This window comes from Chenopodium quinoa, unplaced genomic scaffold (genome assembly GCF_001683475.1).
Source record: "Chenopodium quinoa cultivar QQ74 unplaced genomic scaffold, ASM168347v1, whole genome shotgun sequence".
In the NCBI taxonomy this organism is placed as follows: Eukaryota; Viridiplantae; Streptophyta; class Magnoliopsida; order Caryophyllales; family Amaranthaceae; genus Chenopodium; species Chenopodium quinoa.
In genome coordinates, this window is record NW_018743014.1 from 521,989 (window position 1) to 547,706 (window position 25,718).

Here is a 25,718-nt window from a genome sequence, read left to right on the forward strand (position 1 = left end):
CCAGTCACCATACCAAAAACTTTAATTTCTTTTTACAAGTGTTACAAACTCGAATTATGAAAAATAAATAAATAAATAAATGCAGTGTTGCTGATATTACAAAACCAAAATTTTACTACGTAGATAAATTTATTAGACTTCCCAGGGGATTAAAGCAATATCATCAATGGGTCAAAAAGAGGAACAAAAGAAAACATCTCCTATATTCTCCCGAAGGGTCAAAAACTAGAAGCTCTAACAATTTCATATACAAAAGGCAAAATTCGAAGTTTTGAAAAATCTGTGGTAGTTTTTGCTGCCCGTCTATCTGCAGTTGACCAGCATCCACTCTTTCAAACCAGGAGCAAGGCATCTCCGCTGAAGCTGCAGTAGAAAGTCCATGGACGGTGAAGTACATGTCCTGCAGCAACTGACAATAAGGCATTCAGATAGGCGCAGCACACAAGCATGGTTCGTCACTCTAAATTTGATGACAACCATCAAATACCGAATTGTTCTTCTCAAGCAAACAAGCAAGAGATTTAGAGATTTGAAGATCACCTCCTCCAATCCTGCTGAGAACAGATTTAAAGAGTATTACAAAAAATGAACTTTCAGTCTCATTTCAGCCAGTTATGCACAAGCTTACTGCAAACAAAATGCAACAGTCATCTTTCCTTCAAATAGCATAATACTAAGTAATAAATATAGTAGATAACCTACTGAAATATTATGTTCTCATTTTATTATTTTTATATACTCATACAAGTACTCCGTAGATTACAAATAGAACTTAAGATGATAGATGGGAAAATGTTGGCAACTAAGCAATCTTCTTAAGAAAGACAGTTGAATTTCTCTTTCTTTTTCTTTTTCAACGTTAATTTTCAGAACAAAATGAGCCAGCCAGTAATCTTCCCTGGGTTGGAGAGTACATTGAGCCAGAGGGGTTTGAAGTGCTTTATCCCCAGAAAGCAGAAAGGTTTTTCATGGACCCTTGAAAGATAAATGATCAAAGGAAACAATAGAATTCCATGATGACAAGAAATGGTCAAAAAAAATAATCACCTGAAAGGAGACAGAAGATCCTATAAGTTTCTCGCTTAAACTTTGCTTGCAATAGCAGCTTTCTGATTTGTAATCGTTTCTTGGAGCAGCTTACGTTTCTCAGCTCTAATATCAAGAATACTTGGTGCCATGGGTTCGAGAGACCCATGCATCTCAACAAGGTCAAAAAATTCTTTCTTTGCCAAACTCTTCTTCTGAATGAGTACGTCAACCACAACATCCACAAGCTTCCGGTTACGTTGCAAGATCTGACAAGAACAAACAGTCATACAATAGAACCAGCAAACAGATAACACCATCAACACTAATCTACTATACCTTCTTAACACGTTCATAACATAAGTTGACTATCCTTATTGCCTCCAGATCAATGTCCTGATAATTGGCAATGTATAAATCAAACCATTAGACACATATACCAAACAGGAATAAGCAGGTTGTCCCATTCCCCCCAAAAAAAAAAGAAAAAAGGGGGGGGGGGTGGGGGGGGCTTAAAGAAAGTTAAAAGCTGGGACCTGGTCTCAATTTTATTTGGTTTCAACATACACTGGTAAAAGCTGAGCTTTAGCCAAAAAGTAATAGCAACTGCTGGGAATGCTTACATCAATTTTTTCAGAAACCCAGAAGTTGTTTAAACCATGATGTTTTTCAGACAGGCCGCCAAGAACAAAAGTACGAGCTGCTGACCGGGCATTATCAGCTGTTTCAGCCCATATCGTGCTCAACTGCAAGAGTTCAGTGCAGTTAAAGTCATATCTACCAAGGAGGGCAGAAGAAACAAAAGTTAGTAAGCTAGCAAGCAGATATCAAGAAGGATAAACATAATAAACCAGATAGCAGATTATTATTTCTATAACAATACTCTACCACATCATCTTCTTCCCTTGCCAGACTGAGGGCTTGTGTACGTTAGGTCACAGGTTCGAATCCCCTCCCCCATTTGTAACTTGTAATGCCTTTGTAGCTAAAAAAAACTTCTTCCCTTGCCTTTCTTTTCTATTATTTTTTTACTCAAATGCTAACATTACCCTTGTTGAGAATTTGATTTGAAGTCCACTGAGAAATAGCATTAAGCACTATCATCCATGCACCAACACATATTAACATTCGTCAGATGTACAAAACTAGAAGTTCAGAAAGAGACTGACATTCATGAGGAAAGGAATCAATCAATCAAAGCCTTATCATCAACAAAAATCTTCCTCCTCCATCCCTTACGATCCAATGCCTCATCCTCGTGCAAAGGAATAGAAGAGATACATTAGCAATGTTCCCGTCAAATTATCAATGGCCTGGTGACTCAAAGAAGAACCTCTCACTTTCCCAGCAGTGTCTTCAGATTTGTGCTATATCTCAAGTCCCACACTTATATTTAAATAAGTATAGTGCAGAAAGGCTAAACCATAGCAAAGCACTAAATTCCAGAACCTTTTATAATCTCAAGTATACAAGACTGCACTGCAAATTTAAAGTATCTAGAGTCTATTTGCCATCTAACAGCAAGTCCCCCATAATTAGCTTTACCAAGAAAGCTAATTATTTTCTCACAGCATAATACTCCATCAAAAACTTGTATTTAATTTAAGAAATGTCTATTTGCTGAAATAAGAAGCTTTCGCCAAATAAAGTACTATACAGACTAACTTGGGCTGGAAACTTAATATGGATTTGGAGTTAACTTATGATACAGCAAGCATGAGAACTTGAACAATCATATTATGAAACAAAAAAAAAAATAGTAATTGAGTTGCAGATAGGAAGCTTTTAACTATGGGCACACTGAATTAAAAGTCTTGCTAACTTGACCTTTACTTCTTACTATAATCACAGCCTAACAGAAAAGACATAACACTAATAAGCATAGATGGGTAACAAGAGTAGCAGTCTACAATCTACAGACTTAAACTTGCACAACCTAGAAAAATGCAGGAATATTATGAATTTTGATATTTCAGAAACATCACACAAACAATGCTAATTTTCCCTCACCTGGTCTTCACCATACCATATCTCATCAGCTGCTCGAGATGCTAGCTGAACTGTAATATGATCCAAAAGAGACTGCCGGCTGCATAAAGAAGATAACAGAGAAGATGAGTAGATTCTTTGAATGCAGACTGCAATTCTGAAGTCAACTATATGCATCTAAAGGCACCATGAATGAAGGTCAGATGTGCTATAAGTTGAGACACCTACTTGCTTGTGAATTGCACGTAAATGCACAAAATAAATTTTGTATCACTATTTATTTCTCAATGTTCTAACTATTTATTCCAGGATATGACTGTATTGAAAATACATATCAAGATAGGTGGTACCAAAAGTCCAGAACTGACAAAAGACCTACATAACCAGACAGTATCTTATACATTTAGGGTTTCAACTCAAGATAGGTCCTTTCACTGGCTTTCATGCTTCGGTTGTTGATTTATCATTTATGTTCTACTACTACTTACTACACTTCTTACCATAAATTTGTTACTATCTGCCCAATATTGTTTTCTTTCATCAACATGTCTTTTACGTTGAATCTGAGAAACAGCCTCATATCCACATCTTTCTATACTGTCAACAGTAAGATCTACATTGGCTGTTCTGTTGTTGTACACTGTTGTATTACTTGTATACCAACATACAGAAAGGACAACAATGACTACAGAATAGCGGTAGTGAGGGAAACCTACCTTAGCATTCCCTCCTTAAATTTGATATGATCAATTTTAGAACGAACATAACCAAGTTCCCTGCCAGCCCTAGGAGCAATATTTACCTGCCAGGAAAGAATTAAAATTTAAATACAATATCATGACAGAGAAAACAACTTCATCAATGAGAATAATATTTGAAAAATGATGAAAGCAAATCCAGGATAGGATCATACAAATTCTATATTTCTAAGATCAGGAAAGTTCACAGCTGCTATAGCTTGTGCTGCTTCATTGAGAGCTACACGCTTCCACATTTCAGGACTCCTCTCCTTCCTGTCAAGCATTCCTCTTTCTTCCAATTGTGCAGCTTGTAACAAGTCATCTGTTGTTATCTGCATACCGCAACAAAAATCGTGACTAATGATTATAGACCCAGATAGTCACCAAGTTCTTTGGGCCAGTTGGCCAAATACTACCTTGGTAACATTTTAATGGAGGTTACTAGGAGAGGTGCATTCAAGTCAATCTAGTCAGCTAAGTCAGTGCACTTTTGGTTTAAATAAACAAGTGATGCATATCCTTTTCTGATTAAAAAAGGCTAAACCTAGATCCAAAATTCTCAAGTTTAGGTTAACCCAACAGGTTGAAACTTGGAAGTGCCTCTCATTTTTGCTTTCATTCCCACTGATCTTGAATTTTACAATGAAATATGGTGGTAATGCTGTCAAGTAAAATCCAGTTAACTTTGATGCAGACTTAAAACATAGGGAAATCCAATAATTTAAGAAGGGAGAATGTACATGGGTGATACAGACATACAGTTGCCATGAAAGCAAAAGACTGTATTCCAAATAGGTGAGTGATGGATTTTTTTTCTCTTATTTTTTTATTTGGGTGGAGGGAAAAAAAGGGAGGGCAATGGGTTAATAATATTTTCTTCTCTTTATAATAACTAACAAATCAGTATTTAAAGTCAGTGTCTAATTTCCAAGAAATGTTTCATAAAAGAACTGAACTTTATTCACATTTCTGCAAACTTTCACTGGCAAGGAAAACATGAGCCATCAAAGTCCAACGCTTCCAAGAATAAAATTACCTCACTTCTGCTATCACGCAACATACTGAGAGCAGCAACCTCGATAATATTTGCAAGCTCTGCCCCTACCATACCATCAGTCATACTAGCAACAGCCATATAGTCCACATCCTCTGCCATTGGTTTCTTGCGAGCATGAACCTAAGTCCAGTAGACACAAGAATAGTAAGTAGCTGTTAAGAGAAGAAGGTTATTCCAAGAGGGCAAACGACTTGTAAAACTGCCACATGTGGTTTAAGTAGATTTTATTGACAATATCTGGCTTATGAATACCTATGAAAATAAAGCTGACGCACCTGTAGAATTTCGATACGCCCTTGAAGACTAGGTTTTGGAATATGTATCTTCCTGTCAAACCTACCAGGCCTAACAAGTGCTGGATCTAAAATGTCTGGTCTATTTGTCGAAGCAATAGTTATCACTTCCCCTCTGCCTTCAAACCCATCCAAGCACACAAGGAGCTGTCATTGATATGAAAAAGGAAGATAAATAACTAATTATATCATGAAAATTTCCATGTCTCTGCTTCAACAAACATTATGGAAGTGGAACAGGATAACTAAACCTGATTTAGTGTAGCATCTCGCTCTTGTCCACCTGAACCTTTTATGAGACCACGCTCCCTCCCAACAGCATCCAATTCATCAATAAAGACAACAGCTGGAGCCTATCAAGTCCCAAACCATTACATACATGTTACTGTTAGCTCATCTTTTGATCTTTTGCGAATCTTGCTCACTTATAACAGAAAAGATGAGCCGAGACATATAAGATGATTGCATTAGTAAGAATACAAAGACAAAGTTTTTATAATAACAAAAGAGTATGAAAACTGTCAACATGTTTTACGCTAGTACTAGAACACATTCTGGGAGAATCCAGAGAAAATAAGGACCTTCAATTTGTGTATGACTTTAAGTAACCAAAATATACTTACATTATCTCTTGCTTCTTGGTAAAGTGCTCTAACACGAGAAGCACCAACACCAACGTATATCTCTACAAATTGAGAGGCAGATATAGAGAAGAAGTTTACACCAGCTTCACCAGCCACAGCCTTTGCTAACAGTGTCTTCCCAACTCCAGGGGGTCCACAAAGAAGAATCCCACCTTCAAAAAGTTGATGCAGCAATTTATTAACAGTTTAACAAAAGAAACAACGTGAAGCACTAAATTGACTAAACAATCGTAACTGACACCAAGGTCAAACAACAAATGTTTCATTTGGTACCGGAAGGTTTGAGTGATATGGTAACATTTTATTGATAACTCGTATATTTTATATACTTTCCATCGAATATCTCCTAGGAAATCATAAATGGAATTATAGAAGTCCTCCTCAGGAAATTAAGGCATCTTGAAGAATAAGACATAGAGTAATTCTAACACCAGAAGTCTTTATTCTCTGTATGGAAAGACTCTTTAACTTAGAAGCATTTCTCTTTTACAAGGCGTGCTCAGGAAGTATTGCATTTATGTTTGCGGATAACTTCTTTCTGTTAGGGGAAGCAAAATTTGAGATTCTGATGCAGTTAAGCAGTAAAGTGAGGTCTCGACCTCTGTTTTATGAAGTCTAGCCAAAAAATGAATGCCTCAATGAGCAAAACAACTTTCTCCCCAAATTCCTCCCAAACTGAAATTGATAACTTCAAGGAATGTGAAGACTTAAAACTTACTCAAGTATCCCTCTTAAATGGAAAAAAAAAAAAAAAAAAAAAAAAAAAAAAAAAAAAAAACACAACCCAAAATCAGCATAGCTTCATCTTGGATGAAGCAGCTGCAAAGCTATGCAGCTGGAAGCCATAATGCCGGTCAAAGGTTGAAAAGCAGACCAAATCACTTCTCCAATCAATTCCTCAATACAATCAGCTTAGATCAATTATGAATAATCTTGATAGAATTTCTGCTAGATTATATAGGTGTTGATATACAAATGGAAAGAAAATTTCAATGGATTTCCAGGGAACATATTTGCAAACCAATAAAATAAAAGGGAGATCAGGGCTCCACTAGTGCAGGGACCTAATCAATCTGGTCTGGCAAAGTTGTGACTTTAAGCTGATAATACTCAGGCACGCAAAATTTCTCAAAGCTAACTATTGAAATGAAAACTATGAACCCAGGAGTTTCAAAAAGACTTCCAATACATTAAAAACTAAAAAGCATTGACAAGGGTTCAAATTCATCCTTAAGAGCCTACAATGGATTCTGGGGAACGAAAAAGGAAGATACAAAGAAATGGTCAATGGACTGGGATTATCCAAATAAGATGAAAGCCTGTGTACCTGCCTGTTATATGTCCATGGAAATTTCTAGAATTTCTTCAGAGTATAAAGAACATCATGTCCATACCCCCTCTCAAAACCAAGACATCCACTAATTAGTCTCCAAAGGTATATTTTCCTTGAAAATGCACAACTCTCAGTCAAAGATAGTGGTGTTAAACTGTAAGAACTCAGCAGGAACGAGCAGGAATGGGTATGGGTATCTCCTTGACACCCCAAAATTTATACTTCCTCCGTTACGTATTTTCTGCAACAAACATTGCTGCACGTTTCCCAAGACAGAATTTGTTAAGGGTTGATTAACAAAGTGAAGGGTGTGTGATTAAGGGTAGGAGAGAGAAAGGGGGATAATTAGTTAATGGCCACCACTACCAACTGCCATGGCCTCCCCGACACCACCTACCAGCAGCAACATCCACCACCACCCACATCCACTGATCCACCTACTCGCCGCTACCCCGTAACCACCACCACCACCATGATCCGAAACCCCACCAGCCTAATCGCGGAACCCCACTAGCCAAATCGCGGAACCCCACCACCTGAGCGAAATCCCGGAATCCCACCACCAGTGTAATACCGAAACCCCAACGGCACCACCTGAAACCCCACCACCAGCGAATTCCCGAAACCCCACCACCAGCAAAATCCCGAAACCCCACCTACCCTAGCCTGCATTCACCCTCCTCGCAGCAAATCGAAAGCCACCTTGCGGCAGGAATCCAACCCACCTCACTCACCGTCCTTGTAGGCCGCAGCGGATCGAAATCCACCACGAACACCAACCCTTCGCTTTAGATCTGAATTTCGTCGATTTTCTAACATCGCACACCATTTCTCTCTCTTTAATTCGATCTGAGATCCTTATATTGAGACGAAGAAGAATGCGGCTGCTGGTGGTGGCGGTGGCGATAAAGAAGATGAAACCTAGAAGAAGAAGATGAAGAAGATGGTGTTGGTGGTTGTAATGGTGGCCTTGGTTTCAATGGTCCAGTGTCGAAGGTGTTCATGGTGTTGGTGGTCTGGTGCGGTGGTTCTCATGGTGGTTGATGATAATGGTGGTGGTCGATGATGATGGTGGTGGTCGATGATGATGGTGGTGGTGGCAGTAGTAGGCAAGGGAAAAAAGTTGTTTAATTATTAATGTTAATTAATCTAATTAATTTAAATTAGCAACTAAAATTATGCTATTAGTTCTTAAACAGGGGGTATTATAGTAATTTCATTTTAAAATACTTACCAAAAAAGGAAAGAAAAAGTTTGTTGCACATAATGTGTAGTTTCCCTTTTTGGCAAATGTTGTAGATAATATGTAACGGAGGAAGTATGTTTATCCGGACAAACTATTGAATTGGAGCAGAAGTCCTATATATCTGAACCAATGTAACACTTCCCTATAGCTGAGATATGGAATCTTCTAAAACCCCTTGAAATGATCTAAGAGGAATTTAAGGCCTAGATCAAGGAAAACTTCCTCGGAAAAAGAAAAAGAAAACGAAAACTTTTGGACCTATCTTGTGGAGTATTATATTTTCCCTTTTTTCTTTCATGTGATGAATAAGAGGTGGAAGATACTGTGGTGGACAGCTTTTTTTTCTATCATGTGATAAGCTGGGAGAATAATGGCAGATCTAAGATCTAACCAAGCTTTTAGGCGCTAAAAATAGTGGAAAAGGCAGTGTTTATAGAACCTTTTTGGACTCTACTCACCAGGCTTGCTAAGAATTAGATGCATTTCTGCCGCTATAGTCTCTAAAGGGCTGATTTCACATTTCATCATTAATGTATGTCTGGCACTCTAAGAAGATACAGAAAAAAAAATATGCTGACTGCATCTAGCAACCAGAAAACACACTTTTATACTAGCAGCAGGTGTTATTAACGTTATCTAAATCCACTCAGAAAATCGTTTCCTTTGAATTGCAAAAGGCTATAGATTCAAAATGTATTAAAAGAAAATTGAAAGAGAGTCAGTTGTAAATCAGGTGGGAAGTGAAGATGCAAAGACCCCCCCTCTCTGAATAACCAGCTTGCCCTCCTAAACAAAATAGCTGAATAAGAAGTGCTGCCAGTGTAAATGCTAGTCATATATTTTCAGAAAGAAACACATCAACATAAGGAGGTGGATCAGTGGAAAAGGAGCATTTTAGTAATAGCTAGTATTGATGATGTTAATGTATTTATTGACTAGCATACTAGATAGTAAATAAAGCACTTTAGAACATAAAGTTATAAATATAAAGCAAACAAAGGAAGAACAGCAAATATACGAGAAAAGAATAGCTGAGAAAAGAAGGAAGAAAGGCCAAAACGGCTAGGATGTAAACCGTAAAGACATACAAGAGATACAACTGGTGGCAAAGGAGAGAGGAAAGTTGAACATCAACTCAGACTACTAGGGACTACATTGTTATAGACAGGGGCCCCCTGCTTGGGGTCTGCTAGACAAAACATAGAGCACCAAAATTTTCTTCACAAGGCCAATTCTTAAAGAACTCTTTAGAGGGTATACGTTTAACACCTACTGGTCTGCAAAATTTCATATTGAGGCCTCTCTTATGAAGTTCTCTAAAGAACATCACAGCTTCTTATATAACAATACCAAAAAAGAGAAAAAAAAAATGCTTTCACTTGAACTTCTTGCCACAAACCTTTAATCAGAAGCTTTTAGTAACAGGCACAGAAACAAGTCAAATGACAGCACAAGCTTATTATGCAATAGCAGTCATATGACTCATATCTAGGTGAAGATGAAGATCTTTCACACAGCATGTGAGAAAGGATTACAAGACCTTGTTTTGTAATTTTTCACTTAATATGAGAAATGCAATCTAAGTAATTTAGCCAAAGGAGGTACACAGAAAAGAGGCACTACAAAACTGACTTAATCAATAGACCCAATTTCCAGTACAAGGCTTTTGACAATGAACAAATTCAGGTAAATATAAAATGGAAGCCATAAAAATAAAACAAAAGTTAAAAATTAAAAATTGCAGAAATCAGACCTGGTATCTTCACTCCTCTTCTACGATACATTTCTGCATGTGTGAAAAATTTAACAATCTCTTCCAGCTCAATTCGTATTTTACCAAGCCCCGCAACATCTGAAAACTTCACATCTACATCTCTCTCCAAAAATTGAGGTGGTCTTTTATGGCGTGCTCGACGAACACGAGCACCAGACTTCATGAACTGTGAAGCCATCTTCATGTAAGCGTTTTGCTCACCACCCTTCCCGTCTTCTTCCCCTTCTTCATCTTCGCCCTCCAATCCTTGCATTTTCCTCTCTAGCTCCCTCATCTTTTTTCTTTCCTCTGCCTCGGCTTTCTCAATCTTTATTCTGTCCTCATAATCCTTCCTTTGCTTCCTATAATTAAGAACTACTGTCCGATAGAATATGATAAAGAAGACTACCCCAAGAGCAGTAGCCACATTTTTGTCCCTAGCCAAAGAAATCCATATATACCCCATTTCTCTATAATTCTTCCGAGCCTGACGTAATGACTGTTCGTGCTTCATCTTCTGCAATTCCCTTCTCTTGGTTCTCTCCTCAACCTTCCTCTGCTGTTTCACCATCTTCTCCATCATCTCCCTCTCCTCCCTCATTGCCTTCATGTCCTCTTTTCTCTGCCTCTTCAACTCCTCCCTCATCTTCTTCAACTCTAAAGCCTTCTTCGATTGCGGCTTAGTTTTAAAAAACGAATTGATCGCCCAAAAGGGTACCTTCGACAAGAACCCCAAGTATGGGGAAGGAATCTCCGGCTTCTTGACCGGCGGACTATATGCATTCACGCAAAATGAATCAACCTTCAACTCATCCCATTTACTCCAAAAGTTAGGATTACCCTCAAAAGAGGGCAACACAATCCTGAAAACCCTAGAATCATCCAAAACAACCAAAACCCACTCGGGTTTTCGCCTCAATGCAGCACTAGTAGGCTTAATTACATGCTTAAGCTTACCCTCCTCCGTCAAATTCAATACCTCAGTAAAGGGTAACCTATCTCTAACTACAGGCAAACCCTGAGACCATGATTTAAACTGTTCTGGGGTCAATGCTTCTACTGTTTTCTTAGCACTACGCTTCTTTTCGGACACTTTCGCCGCCACAGCCGGCTGCGGCAGCGCAGTTGAAATCACAGTAAGAGTGACAGACAACTTAAGCAGTTCCAACCCATTATTGGTTTTCTTGTTCTCGTCATCATCTTGTGAGTTTTTAGACAATTGACATGAAATTCTTGGGTGTACATGAAATGGGCAATTATGTTTTTGGGATTTTGATGGAAAATTAAACAAGGGAAATGGGTGTTTAATCAAAGCCATGAAATTTACAAATAATAATACTACTAATTAACAAGAATGAAATAGAATTGAGAGAAAGGAACACAAACTTGATTGAGGCGCGCCCAAGTAATTGCAATTTGGTGCAGCATGCTTTGGTGAAATTGAAATTTCAGATAAATTTCATCTGCTCAGGAAAGCATAGCTTCTTGAGAGAGTGAGAGAGATACTGCCCTGACTAAAACAGGAGGTGTTGGAGATTGGCGTTGCAGGAAAATTTGAGATAGGCAAATCCAAGGATTTTATTTACTACTACGACTCTACGAGTATTCCTTTTTCTATGGGTTGAAGACTTAAACGTCACCCGCGTTTTACCACTTAACGCCGGTATTTTGATATTAATTAAATTAGTGCCTGTGTGATGCACGGTATTAATAATTTTTTTTCCATAATTAATTGTGATATAATATAAAAATGAGGCAATTCATGTGAAATATACAAATTCAATGCATATAGAAAAATAAAATAATAAGGCAAAATTTATAAAAACTACAATTGAGAAAAAAAATATATAATTTTGATTAGTTGTGTTGAAAATATTTTAAAATAGTATATACAAAGTATACATTATATTACATTAATGATGCATATTATTCCCAATAAAACTATACAATAGTGACTATATGACTAAAGACTTATTTATAAATGTCTTTTAATAAATATGAAAATATTAATCAAACAACTAAAATCTTTTTGGTAAACGTGTATGAAAGAATATAATTAAGAACACGAAATACAAAGAAATACATTTTATGTAAAGATAATATATAAGATTTGGAATAATATTATTATAATTGTATTACACAAATATTCCAAAAATATAAGTTATTATTTGCTAAAAGGGAAAGGGGAGTTTTGGAGGGAAAAAACAACACCAGGAAATGACACATGTCATTCCTGGTGTCTGTTTTAGTATTATGTTATTGATTGATGGACAAGCTATATCGTCACAACTTTTCACTTCCTAACTCACTTTAACACTCTCTCCTCCCAACAAACCACCACCGGTCGAAGGCGAAGTCATCACCTGCGTTAAAGTCTCTCTTTTTTTAATTTTTGGATTGAGGCAAAACGTCTATGATTTTGAACATTTCAGGTGAAAACGCCTAGAATAGGCGTTCCTCCCATAGAAATTTGAAAACTCCAGGCATTTTCAATTAGAAGGAACTTTTAGAAAAAGGAATATGAGAATATCATACAATAAAACAATACTAGTAAATTAATTAAATTTGCTTAAACTTTGTGCCGGTTAAAGTGTGTCATATTTATAGGGACAAAAGGAGTATTATATAACTATAAAGATGTGCACAATCTTAATATGAATGGGCAACATGAATGGTGACATCATATTCTAAAATGAAATGCTTAAAGAGTTTGTTACATTATCTTAATGTGAATTACCCTCACCTATAAATTATCATCTAGGTAAAGAAGTCATTGTGTAGCAAAATAAAAAAAATAAAATAAAATAAAATAAATAAAAATAAAAATTGCTAGCTATCCAACTTGGATTTTGTGAGCGTTAAGGTAACTTAATCAAGCTTTGCTGAAATTTTAGACTTTGCCACATCAGTTTTTCATTAACTTAAATTAGAATGTGGTCCAATCTATAGTGACGTGCCATAATGATTAAGGTTGATTGAGTGGTGATGTAGCATAATGAGAGGTTGAATAGGTGATGTGACGGAAGTAAAAGGGTCTACGTGGCACGTAGACTTTCTTAGTAACGCCTTTTAATATATTAGTATAAATAAGTATATTCATTTTTCACATTCATTGTTATCTTGATTTTACACTTTAATCATCAGACTCACATCTAACTATTAAAACCTTGAGGCAACATATTGAGCAAACCCAGTGACCAACGTCTTTGATTTTACTCCAGACATTGTAAGTGTACTTCAACCCAAGAAACATAAAATCCTCGAGACTTTGCTCAAGACTACCAATAATGTTACTTTAAACATAATGGATTAGACTGTCATTTCAAGATATCAGTGTTGTCACATATCATGTTTGTATAGCTAATCAATTTTCAAGTATAAGTATATTCTGAAAAACATTAATTTGAATATATCCTTCGCAAGTTTAACATTGGACAATTTATGGTAATAATTTTTCTTCTTAAAAACAAGCTTTTGTAATAAGTACATAACTTTCATCAATGGTAGGACATGTTAAAGTAGTACATATTGTTCCATAAGTCAATAATTCAAGAAGCTTCAGCCACTGCTAGTGCTATTTGCTTCATATTTTCTCAGTTGAGAATACTAATCCCAAATTCCCAACATTTACAACAATCACCAGAGTAATGAAATATAAAAAGACTGACTACCCGGCTACCAGAATAGATATATCACTAGCGTTCCTCAATTTACGAGTACATAATAATCGCGGTTAAAACCAAGAGCGAGTACAAACAAGATAAGTCAGTAACATGTTAACCAAATAACATCAAGAACAGCAGAGGCAGCGAGCAAGATGCAACTCAGGAAGGTGAACGCAATGGAGGCAGCAACTCGGTCACAGAAGACGTGCAGAGGCTTGCAGAAATTAGGCAGAGCTGTGTGTCGAATTCCTGTTCGATTCAGGCTAGTCACCCCTGAAGCAGCTGAGCCTGCACTCATCATTGCATATGCAAATATCTGCCTCCCAAGATAAAAAATCATGTAAGATAAAAAAAAAAAAAAAAAAAAAAAAAAAAAAAAAAAAAAAAAAAAAAAAAAACACTTCAGGGTATTAATACAGAAATCACAATCTGCGTCAATTTTACTAACAGAAATATTTCTTGTAACATAGATGCATTTTACAGTTTCATTAGATTTTCACCTGATCACCAGCATAGATAACCCAAGCATATTTCTGAGAGGGAATAACAACAACCTTCTTTTGCAACCTCGCCGCACTAATCAACAATTGAAGTAAAGAGTGAGCAGCTACTGTTGCTGAAACTCCAACCAAATACCTGTACAGTAGCCAAGACTCAGAAAATTCTAGGGAAAATTACAAACTCCCTCTGTCTCACTTTACTTTTTCATTTGACCGTTTTTGTCGGATTTTATTGGGTTAAGCGGGGCAAGTAAACTGAGACGGACAAAGTATTTACATTTAATTAATTAAACGACCATAAATAAAATTCGACGGAGTAGTAATAGAAGACTTACTCAAAAGAGTCAGAAAAAGACCAGTGGGAGTAAACAGGGAGCTGAAATCCATAAAGTGATAAAGTTGACGATTGTTTAGCAGTAACCATCAAAGACAATCCCACCATTGAACTCACCAAACAAAGCAGCCGAAGCATTACATGAACACCATCAACCATAGCAGGCCTCACCTTTCGACTTATCGAAAACGGAGAAGGTGATGCCAATGGACCACTCATTGTCCCCATTTCTAGCCCTGCTACTAGTGCTGGTGGTGTTGTTTTACACTCTTCCGCCATTAATGTAGAACTTAATTTGTGTTCACTTGAATGGTGTGATTGTTTTAAGAGCTAGGAATAGCTGTTTATAAAGGAAGAAGGGGAGCTTTGAAATTTGAAAATGTGTGAATTGGTTGTTTAGGTAAGGACAGAGTTTGGGTTACCGGGGTTTCTTTGTTTGTAAGGACAAATTCAAGTGGTGTAATATTAGAGGCACTACTTCTAGACTTGTTTGGGTAATGGAATGATCACGCATGGTTTTTAAATTTGGCTAGTCATCTATATTCCACTCAACTTATTTTTGCTAAACTTCGGTCGTGTTTTCTTGTTAGCTTAAGCTATTGTCAACAGTCTTTATCCGTAAGATTGTGTTCATTTTAGTACAAATAAGTTTAAATGACTTTAATATATATAAATGTATAATTCAATGTATTAATTCAAGGATTTGCATATTTCAGATTCAATATTCATGTAATGCCTTGAATTAGGTCTAATTAGTTGAAATAAAAAGATGATCTTGTGGAAAAATATAGGTTGAAATTATGGATTGAAATTATTTTTGCTAGCCTTATACTCGTATCTGTTTGATGAAAAGAATATAGCCTAAAAAGGGATAGGTATGGCTTTTTTTTTTTTAATTTTTTTTACTAATGCGTATGGCTAAAAAATGAGTTTTTCTAAGAGTAAATTAAAGAATACTATCCCATTTTTATTACCTCGAACACATTTATTGGCTTGTATAATGGACATAAAATGTGTATGAAACCTCCATGACCACATCTTATTTGATGTCACATTTTATAAAACCTCTAAATGAAGACTAATCTTTGTCAATAACTTAATACTATGTCTAAATTTCTTTTACACATTTTATCAAATTTTTAAATCACATGGATGAAAAATTATACGGAGAAATATTTTCTTGAACTTTTACTGTCTTGGAAATAGTACTTCGTCATACAAACTTGTCATCTTTCTAGCTAATCATTCCTTGTAAATCATGAGTTAGAAATTATTTTTTTTTTCCACGAAAAAAGAAAAAAAAAAATGGAAGAAATGAAGGGCAAGTGATGGAAGTACTCGTGACCAAGCAGTGTAGTGGGAATTAATTGGGTCAAAATCCTTCATTGATTGTTTGTTACGATCAAATCAAAAGGGAATTTCATGTTGAACACCTGTTGAAACTTTGGACGATTGTCAATCTTTTGGAACCCTTAAAAATTCCGTGACTTTTAAGCACGACTTCAGGGCACACTGTTTCATGTATATACTCTACAGAATACAGTTATTCACTTAATTTACTTATTACAGTAACCCACACTGTACAAAATTAAAAATCTAATCAAAGTCGTATCGGAGACATGTTTATGTTTGGTTTCATATTAATTATAGGTAGTTCCTAAACTAGCAAAGAAAATCAGATCATTGATTAATGATTATTGATATGACAAATGGGTTTAAACTTACTTGTATATCAGGTACAGCTTGTTTTGTGTATGAATACTGTTGTTCATGTTCCTACGTACAGAGTTCGTAGACATGTCAAGCCAAATTGTTGCTCTTCAATTCATATCCATACTGTGTACACAAAAGTTTTAAATGAAGACATTTAGGCTTTCATGCATTCTCATTTCCATTTTGAAAAATCTGAAATTTCATTGATTCAATCCAAATTCAAGAACCGAAAGAATGATAAACAGTACAAAATCCAGCCTTTTGCGGCTACAAAGAATATATTTTCTTTGCTCGTTATCTGGGCTCCTCATTGCACATACATTGATTCTCAACAAGATTCTGCTGGAATACAAACTACTACACCGATTTCCTGAGAACACAGCTCAACTGTGAGTTTGGGGGACACATCTAAACACCAAACATTAAATCCATGACTCTAGATACAACAGATTTTGCTGGGGAAGCAATTGCACCAGACTGTTTGGTTGTACTGGTACCATTTTGAAGATAGTAAGGGTGAGCTGTATTCGATCTGAATTGCTCAGAATTCAAACCAGATGATGATGCAGGTGGTAGAGGCATAAATCCTTGGTTGTTGGCCCTCTCATCAAGAGCCTGGCGCTGAGCTGTATCAACAAGCTTCACTCCCACAATAAGGACTCCATTAATTTGTGATCCATTCTTGCTAAGTGCTTTCCGAGCATCAGCACGATTCTGAAAATAGGGAAGTAGAAACAGCTCAGATATTAATCATTCAAGCTAGCAGTAACGTGATACGAGGGGCACAAATACAAATAAATGCAGGAAATGCACCAGAAGCATAGTTGTCTAGTGGAGACTGAAGAAAATTAATGTGAAGTGAAGAAGATGATTAACAAATAGAGAAGATGGGACGAACAAACTACATAAAAGATCAGCAGTAAAAAAACAAGAAAAAAAAAAAAAAAAAGTTCATTAGTCAATACATCTCCCAATGCCTGATTTTTTTTTTCCACCCAACAAGACAAAGGAACCCCAAGGAAAACACAGAATAACTCACAAGGGAAAACTAAAACTACAGTTTCGACTGCCTAAAAAAATTTCAGTGGCATGGAAAAGATATATCATTCAATGAGCAATTCGAGGAGACGAGGATGCTAAGACAATGGTAAGCAAAAGAATACAAAGCCTAGAAAACTGGTTTGTTTATTAGAAGAGAACGGATTATAGCACCAGGATGATGCAAAGGTAGCTTGAATCACAGAGATCCTAAAAAGAAGTTGCAATCACAGCCCTTACCACAGGAAATATGCTCTCATAACTAATTGCCTACATAAAATTAATAGAGAAATGAAAATACAATGAAGAGAGGAAACTCAAAAGCTTGAATTGGAGAGATCAAATGAAGACAAGAGAACAAAAAAACAATTCCCTCCATTCCAATAGATCTGTAGGTGTTTCAAAGTCATTGAAATGAAGAAAAATAAAAATAAATAAAAAATAAAACTTTCTGATTACTACCTATCTCATTATTTATTTTTATTTTTATTGAAATTCACTTCCTTCAAAAGTTTTAAAAATGAACTACAATTCATGGCACCTTCTCAATTAAACAATAACTTTTACCTTTAGAATGTCCAGCTGTGACCCTCAATTTTGCGTTTAGCCAATCAAGGTAAAAAGGGCTGAAGACTAATCCCTCTAAAGGTAAAATGAGGTCATAATTTAGCTTAGAGGTAGTTATAAGGAAAAAAGATAGTTTCTTCACCATTAACATTATAATAGGTACTAGAAAATTATTTTAAGAGTGTTACAAGGCATTTAAAACTAAAAGGTAATTGTTGCATAGTTTTCCCTCAACAAGAAATCTAAAGCATAAAATACACTAGCGCATTCATAATTCGGCATTAATATTTTAATTCACTCCTATGTTTTATGATATGTTGTTGCCTGTTAACAAGGCCCTTGGCAGAAATTGAAACCATGCAAATATTTTGGGACTACCTAAAAATGAAACAAGTTGCGAAAAAGTTGAACACAGGAGACATACAGACATAGAGTACAAGTAAAGAATAAGTCTAAAAAAAACTTCTAAGGCGACCTACCTTCTAAGAAGACTCATAAAGGGTGCAAAGATACATAGTTTGTCACCCGTGAGGAAGTTATTAGAATGATATATTCAATTGTTAAAGTCAAAGGGTTATGTAAGAAGTTAAACAAGCAAATTATAATAAAGGCTATATTAATTTTAAGTTTAGACCAAAATCCAATTCAAGGGCTTTATAATGATATACCAGAAGAAGAGAGAGAGAGAGAGAGAAATCAGTGTTCAAGAACAGGTCTGGACCGGACCAGACTGAACAAAACCAGTCAAGTCACATAGAAACTAGCAGTTAAGCAGAACTAGCAAAACCTACAGATCAGTAGATGTGTAATAAGGCTTTGGCTAAGTTGCTGAGGTATTAAGAAATAAGGCAAAGAATGTTAGCTGTAGAAGAGAATTTCAGCCATGGTCTAGAGTAACATAAGCAGTAATTCCAATCACAAGACTAGAGTAGACTGCATTCTTCCTACCCAAAAACACAACACTGTTAGAATTGGGCAAGCCTACATGGTGGCCTCTAATTATTGCACTTTCTATATGGTGGAAAATTTCTTTGGCCATATTCTAAAGTGACCCTTTCCCACTCCCAAAACCACCCAACCTCAGCTCAAACCCATTCCACTCACCCAAAATTACACAATCCCACCTCAAAGCCACCCCCACCCCACCCCTAAACCACATACCTCACCTGAAACCACCCCCCACCCACCCGAAACAACTCACCCCTACAGGAAAGGTAGTACTTTTATTTGTTTAACTTAAAGATTAACCATAAAACACCAAAAGTTAGCCATAAAACAGATATAAAGGCACACTGGAGAAAAAGCAGAGGGTAAATTAAGAATAAGGCCAGTCCACCGTGTAGAAAGTGCAATAATTAGAGGTCACAGCGTAAAATTCCTATTAGAATTATATAGATTTGGTGCTCAAATTAAGGACAGCTACTAGTGAAGACTACATATTGGCATATTTACAGAACTGCTTGCTAATAAATCACTAGCTCCTGCCAATAATAGTCCTCTATCCCTCATTCTAGTTGTCACATCATAAACATCTTCCACTACTATAAAGAAACACTGAGAAAAGGAAACCCTGAAGCTGGTACATACGAAATATTTTGAAAGCATACAGTGGCAGCCCAATCTTTACATTTTACAATTTCCTTCTACTGTTTTCCTAGAATTCAACTAAACCTTACTCAAAATGAAACCATGCATGGAAATTTATCAGGAATATAACTTCCAGTTTTCACATCATTCTATTCAATGACGATAAAATAAATAGTCACAGTAGAAACATTTTACTTATTCAGGGAAAGTACACTGTTTAATTAAGGGAGGCTAGAAGGGTGATAAGTTCACTCAAAATAATGAACAACCCACAAATGTTTGTTAATATCCTAGGACTTGTTTACAGAACCATGAAAATCCTAAATGACCTCGCTCTCCTCCTTCATTTATTTACTTTCTAAGAGTAGTCACAGGGACACTTTTCTAAAACAATCTATGGAAAGAAAGAGTTATATGTTGGACTCCCTGCAATTAAAGAAAGACTTGAGAAAAACAACTCCAATCTAGTGACTTTTGACAGAGAAAAGGTCGAACAATGCCTCCAAAAGTACAAGAAACTAAAATGAATGACACTTGAGGATTAATGTCAATCGAGTGCAAAGATTTGTTTTGACAAATTACACAAACATTCTTCAAAAACCATCACTGATAGAGTGATATACCCTGAGAGTTTTCAGCTGATGAAATGGTTGCTTTGTGACAGATTTCACAATTACACATATCCAGAAGCTTTAATTGCACAAGCATAAAACTCAATTCTCTGCCAAATTGAACTGCATACATTCCATATTGGGGTGTATCTAAAATAACTTCACCCTCAATATTTTACTATCTCCATCCACCCAATGTATAAAATGGCTCAAAGCGCAAGAGGCGATGAAGGTCCTAATGTGCCTTGGGCGCGCTTCCGTGCACCTCTTTGAAGTGAGGCGCACATTATAAAACAGTTAATGAAAACTGCTTATGTAAAACAGTTAATGAAAATTGCTTATGTGCACCTCATTCGCCTCTGGCGTGCCTCTTCGAATGCACCTCGCCTAGAGCAAAAAAGGCGCTATACCCTAATTGCCTAGTGCCTCTGCATCTAAGGCATGCCACTTTATACACTAAATCCACCTCTTCAATCTTCTTCACCCTTTCTTTTATTTCTCTTCCAAAGTGTAAAGTTTATTTTGGGGCAGAGGAAGTACTACGTAGTAGTTTCTATATTTAATTTGGGTGGGGAGGGGGTGCGGGGAGAATTGCTAATAAAATCCTACTAGGCACTAGCAGATTATGATCAAGAATTCAACAAGTTCCAATTTTTCCCTTAACATTCAGTTGAGAACATGATCCATTCTATCACAAAACAAACATGGGGGGTTCACCTTTTTTTTTTTTTTTTTTTTTGACGGGGGTTCACCAATTTAAAAATACAATTACAAAGTACTTCCTCCGTTCCCTAATGCAATGAACCACTCCACCACACCACCTGCTCGTACTACACCACCTATCCGTCACACTTACTGCAGGAGACCAAGGGGACAAGGACAAAATCAGCAGCAGGAAGACACCACCAACCCGCAACAGTCACAAGCTCTACCTTGAGCCACTGCAGTCTGCCATCCTTGGCTTATAAGCTTGCTTTGTTATTTGCTTTTAGAAAGAGGACAAGAGTAGTAAATGTAACAATAAAGGCTATTGCCATGTCATGTGAAAGGAAAGTAGTATAAGTAGCAGCATCTTAGGAGAGAGAAGTCATTCAGAAATTTATGTATTGGAACTCTTGGAGACTAATGGCCTAGAGTCATTCACTTCTTAACCATTTGGTTAATTATCCTTCAGTCAATCAACTTTCCTCTTTCATTATTCAAACTTGTCTTCTTGGTTAGTCACTTGTAGGGCGCAGTCCGTTGCACCTAATTGATACAATTCCCTAATTTAGATATCTAAATACTCAATTTTGGTAATGTGTTCTCCCTATCTCCCTCTTCATCAGATGGTCCCTCTTTTCATCTCTCTCAATCAGTCTCCTAATCTTAATTTGTGTGCCCAAGTTATATGTAGCATATTTAAAGAGCAATAAAGTAATTTTTCTAATGCAAACAGTGATACAGACACTTAAGCGCAGGAGTCGGGAGGGGGGACAAAAGAACCTTAAAAGAAGCATGCTTAGCAGTTAGCATTAACGTATCAAATAAGCAATAACAAAAGGTTATGCCAGAACTGGATACCTGATAGAGAATGTGCATCCAATTAGCATTTCTTGGTCCTGGAATATGCTTTAATATCACACCACACTTTTCGAACTCCCGTAAGACTAAATTAGTGTCACCGGGAGAGAATCTGTTAAAATAGTTGAATCACAAAAGATCAAGAAACAGTGCATAAATTATAAAATAGACATAATGTTCATAATTTCATATTTTATAATCAAAATGATTGTCATAACTTACCCGTAAACAGTGACCCATTCTTCTTCATTGAGGTTTCCAGCTGGAGGACTACTCCTTTGCATCTCAGGCCTCGCTACTTCCCTTGGTGGAGGAACAGTAATCAAAGCTCCTGGCTGAACAACACCCTCGACAGGGGAGCCCTTCCCCTTCTCTTCTTGGTCACTAGTGCTTTTACTAGGGGACCACCAATTCATGCCTGAGGACCCTTGTTGATTATGCTGACTTGTTGTCAAAGCCATCGATGTACTAGCCTCAGATTTGCTTTTAAGAGGTGTTGAGAACTCTCGGCCAGAAGTCTGAACAGGAGTTCTAGGATCTGACCTAGGTTCAGGAGACATTGGATAGTCCATAATTCCAGATTCCGGTGTGAAGTCAGACCGGTCTTCTAAAGAAAACATTGGTGGAGGCGGAAGATCAGAGCTTGCAAAATTTTCACGCCATAGGGCAGAAACTGCTGCTGCCTGACCAGGGGTTGAAAATTTACCCCTCCTAGACGAGACAGGTGTAGCTAAATCATTGAAAAACAATGACTGTCTTCCCGATTTCGGGGTTCTATGCACTGTTGAACTCATTTTCAGATATAGTTTTACAATAAACCCTCTGCAACAATACAAACAAAAACATTACAAAATAAAGCGAGGGAATGTAAGGAACAAAACTATACACCACATCTAATCTGAACTATGAACGTCAATGAGATAGACGCTAAGCATACAATAGGAACAACAGCATTCACTAACAATATACAGATATTCAAATTCGAAAAAACGAGAACAATAAACAGACATCATACTCTTTCTTATTCAAGGAGTAGTGAGCATCTATAAAACTATTCTACCCTTTCGTAGAAATAGAACTCTATTTCAAATTGAAGTCCTACAAATTTTGCAGGTTTTACAATAAGAAATTTCACATAGGTTCATCATCAATTCATCAGAAAATTCCACCAATTTGTGAGAAACTATTCTAATCATCACATCGGTACGAAGCTAAGTAATAAATTGAATGTCTGCCAATTCATAGCAGAAAAAGGGCGGAAATTGCTAAGAAATATTTACATCATTTCCCCAACTAATCCCAAATTATTCCAACATATTGTTAAAGACTTCACCATTATCCTATGCATTTCCTTTCTACTGCCCCCAATTGCTTTACAAAGCAGATTCAATACTTCCAATTCTAATAAAAATAAAAACATGCATAAGATGAAATATGAAATATATCAACAAAAGCACCGAAAATCAAGGGTTTCCAAATTCCAATTCAATTAAACTTCTACATCAAATTGAACAAACTCTACAAACTAAAAAACAGCAATTAAAAAATCAAATTCAACAGAAAAAACTGAGCTAATCTAAGAGTAAAAACCGAAATTAAATACGTGAAGAAGAAAAATAGCGTAGAAATTACCTAACCGCGAAAAAATGGTTCGTTAGAGAGTTAGGGTTTAAGAGTATTAGGGTTTATAGAGGGAGATGAGAAAAAGATAAAGCTAGAATGCAGCGAAAATAAGGCGGCGGAAGCGGCGGCGGTGGCCGGAAATGAGGTTGCAGAGATATCGACGATATTTTCCGGCGAGGAAGAGAGAGAAAAGGGGAAATGTTGAGTGATGAAATAAGGATTCAAATTGATCGGTGTGTAAAGAGAGCGGGGAGAAAGAACTTGTGCAGCGGGGTTGCAAGGTTTTTGCTTTGAAACTTATAATGACTAAATTGCCCACTTTGTAAACCCCATTATAAACATGTCCTCAATTTCATTAGAATTGAAATTTGGCAAAATTAACTTCAACAATAGCTTGGAGCCTTGGACAGTTTTTTATTTTATTTTTTTTAACGGTAATTTACGGGGGAGGAGGGGTATGAGGAATCGAACTCCTGTCACACAAGGGAAAGATGGAGGGGCTAAGAGGTTGTTTAGTTCACCTGATTTTAGCTGATCTGATCTGAACTTATTTTTTCTGATCTGATCTGATCTGAACTTATTTTTCCTGATCTGATCTGATCTGAACTTATTTTTCCTGATATGATCTGATTTGAACTTATTTTTTCTGATCTGATCTTATTTTTTCTGATCTGATCTAATCTGAACTTATTTTTTCTGATTTGACCTTATTTTAATTATTTCAATATTCTACTTTTAATGTTAATTAATATTAATGTTTAATTATTATTATTACTATTATTATTATTATATTATATTATTTATATTATATTATATTATATTTTTATTATTATTATTATTATATTACTATTATATTATATTATTATTCTTATTATTATTATATTATTATACTATATTATATTATTATTTAAAATAATAATAATATCATTATTGTTAATGGAATTGTTTCTAAAATTTCAAAAGGTGAGGTTGTTTCTGGAAGATGGAGCAAAGGTGGGATTATTAGATTTCATTTTCCTTTTTTTATTTAAGCTTTTATATTTAACTTGTTTCGTGTGTTTAAGTGTTTTTTTATTCATTTGTTCCTCTATTGAACCTTTTTTTTTATATAAAGAAAAAGACTCTACCGAGTCGGAACCTCTCATAGGTTCTTCCGACCCATGTTAGCGTTAGGCTCCTCTATTGAAGCTTGGAAGACATGATTTGGGTCACGCACGAATTATACTCCGTAAGTAAATTAAAAGTGCTAAAAAAAATAAAATTTTCCTTTTTTGACAATTTTTTCCATGTACAATGACTATTTTATCCATATTACTATAACATAATGAGCCCACATTTTATTTATAATCATAACTTAAATCAATCAACACAATATAACTACAACTTTATATTCTCAAAACTACATGTTCCCTTAAAAAATTATCCCTTAAAAGATTATCCCTTAAAAAATTAAAAAAAGTAAAGAACAGAAAAATAAATACCAAAAGTGGCGATATTCCCCATGTTCTTTAATACCATTCCCATTTCCAGAATGACGGTTTTCAAAGTGAAAAAAAAAAATCAATCCTTACCCAAAATCGTCAACCGGATCTACCTGTTATTATGAAATCCCGTGCGCCGGTAATTTGTTCACGCCGATTTTCAGTGTTCTACTGAATGTTTGAGCTACATTGAGAGGCAAACAACATTTTAATGAGATAAATTGAAAGAGACGACAATGAAAAGGACGATGATGTTCTTCTTGAAGACGAGCCGTACGGTATGTAATTTCTCAATTTGAATCTTCCTCTTTTAAAGCTTCCACGATCTATCCACCAACATCAGTTTTTCAGATGTGTTAATTTTATTATCCTAAGATTTTGATTTTTATCTGAACTCACATTTTTCTTTTGTTTAATTTATTTATTTTAAATTAATTATTCTGTAATCTGAACTAGGTTTTCTCGGTACTGTATTTTTACTGCCTGTCAATTCTAGAAATCTGAACTGGGTTTTCTCTAATTATCTCATTTTATAATAATTAATCTAATCTGATAACCGACAATTAATGGCGCATTGACTATATCCTAGGAAATGAATACCATACATGTATTTGCATGGTGCATGGTTGGCTATTTTTTCTTTACATATCAAGTATTGTTTTATTCCTGAAAAAGTATTGTTTTATGACTTTATCATAGAAATCTGCATAGTTGACTAACAAAAATATTAATTGGGAGTGTTGGTAGTTTGGTACTATGGTTTTTTTGTGTATATATATTTTTTCGTATTGCAATATTTCTTACCTACAACACATCAATCTCTCCCAAATTTTGTCCTTATGTTGGTCATTGTAGTAGCTTGCTCGTATACAATCTCGTTGATAGGTAAATACCTTAACTCTTTATTGTTTTTTTTTATTATATTTTCATAATTTCGTCTACAATCATCACTTCA

The 25,718-nt window shown here is 35.9% G+C and overlaps 3 protein-coding genes across 10 annotated transcripts; all 3 read right to left on the reverse strand.

The window, feature by feature from the left end:
- Nucleotides 1-10: 10 nt before the first annotated feature.
- Nucleotides 11-11,667, reverse strand: LOC110729848 (probable inactive ATP-dependent zinc metalloprotease FTSHI 2, chloroplastic). Of its 8 annotated transcripts, none has more exons than XM_021909633.1 (13): nt 10,082-11,667; nt 5,729-5,901; nt 5,357-5,458; nt 5,088-5,252; nt 4,792-4,932; nt 3,929-4,087; nt 3,732-3,817; nt 3,037-3,115; nt 1,650-1,772; nt 1,366-1,422; nt 1,048-1,295; nt 541-551; nt 11-400 (listed from the first exon to the last, which is right to left on the reverse strand). In XM_021909633.1, the coding sequence occupies exons 1-11, from the start codon at nt 11,397-11,399 to the stop codon at nt 1,083-1,085; spliced, it is 2,616 nt and encodes an 871-aa protein (XP_021765325.1). In that variant the 5' UTR covers nt 11,400-11,667; the 3' UTR covers nt 11-400; nt 541-551; nt 1,048-1,082. The 8 variants fall into 8 exon arrangements, with proteins under 8 accessions (XP_021765325.1, XP_021765322.1, XP_021765324.1 ...); XM_021909630.1 differs by having other exon boundaries at nt 11-409; XM_021909632.1 differs by having other exon boundaries at nt 541-554.
- Nucleotides 11,668-13,504: 1,837 nt separating this feature from the next.
- On the reverse strand, nt 13,505-15,117 carry LOC110729849 (CASP-like protein 3A1). Its single transcript, XM_021909635.1, has 3 exons — nt 14,582-15,117; nt 14,247-14,382; nt 13,505-14,062 (listed from the first exon to the last, which is right to left on the reverse strand). The coding sequence occupies exons 1-3, from the start codon at nt 14,857-14,859 to the stop codon at nt 13,847-13,849; spliced, it is 630 nt and encodes a 209-aa protein (XP_021765327.1). The 5' UTR covers nt 14,860-15,117; the 3' UTR covers nt 13,505-13,846.
- A 1,416-nt stretch (nt 15,118-16,533) lies between these two features.
- LOC110729850 (nuclear pore complex protein NUP35-like) lies at nt 16,534-23,851 on the reverse strand. The gene is made up of 4 exons (XM_021909636.1): nt 23,292-23,851; nt 21,882-22,481; nt 21,660-21,771; nt 16,534-17,007 (listed from the first exon to the last, which is right to left on the reverse strand). Exons 2-4 carry the CDS (start codon nt 22,451-22,453, stop codon nt 16,702-16,704), a joined length of 990 nt encoding a protein of 329 aa, XP_021765328.1. The 5' UTR covers nt 22,454-22,481; nt 23,292-23,851; the 3' UTR covers nt 16,534-16,701.
- Nucleotides 23,852-25,718: the final 1,867 nt, after the last annotated feature.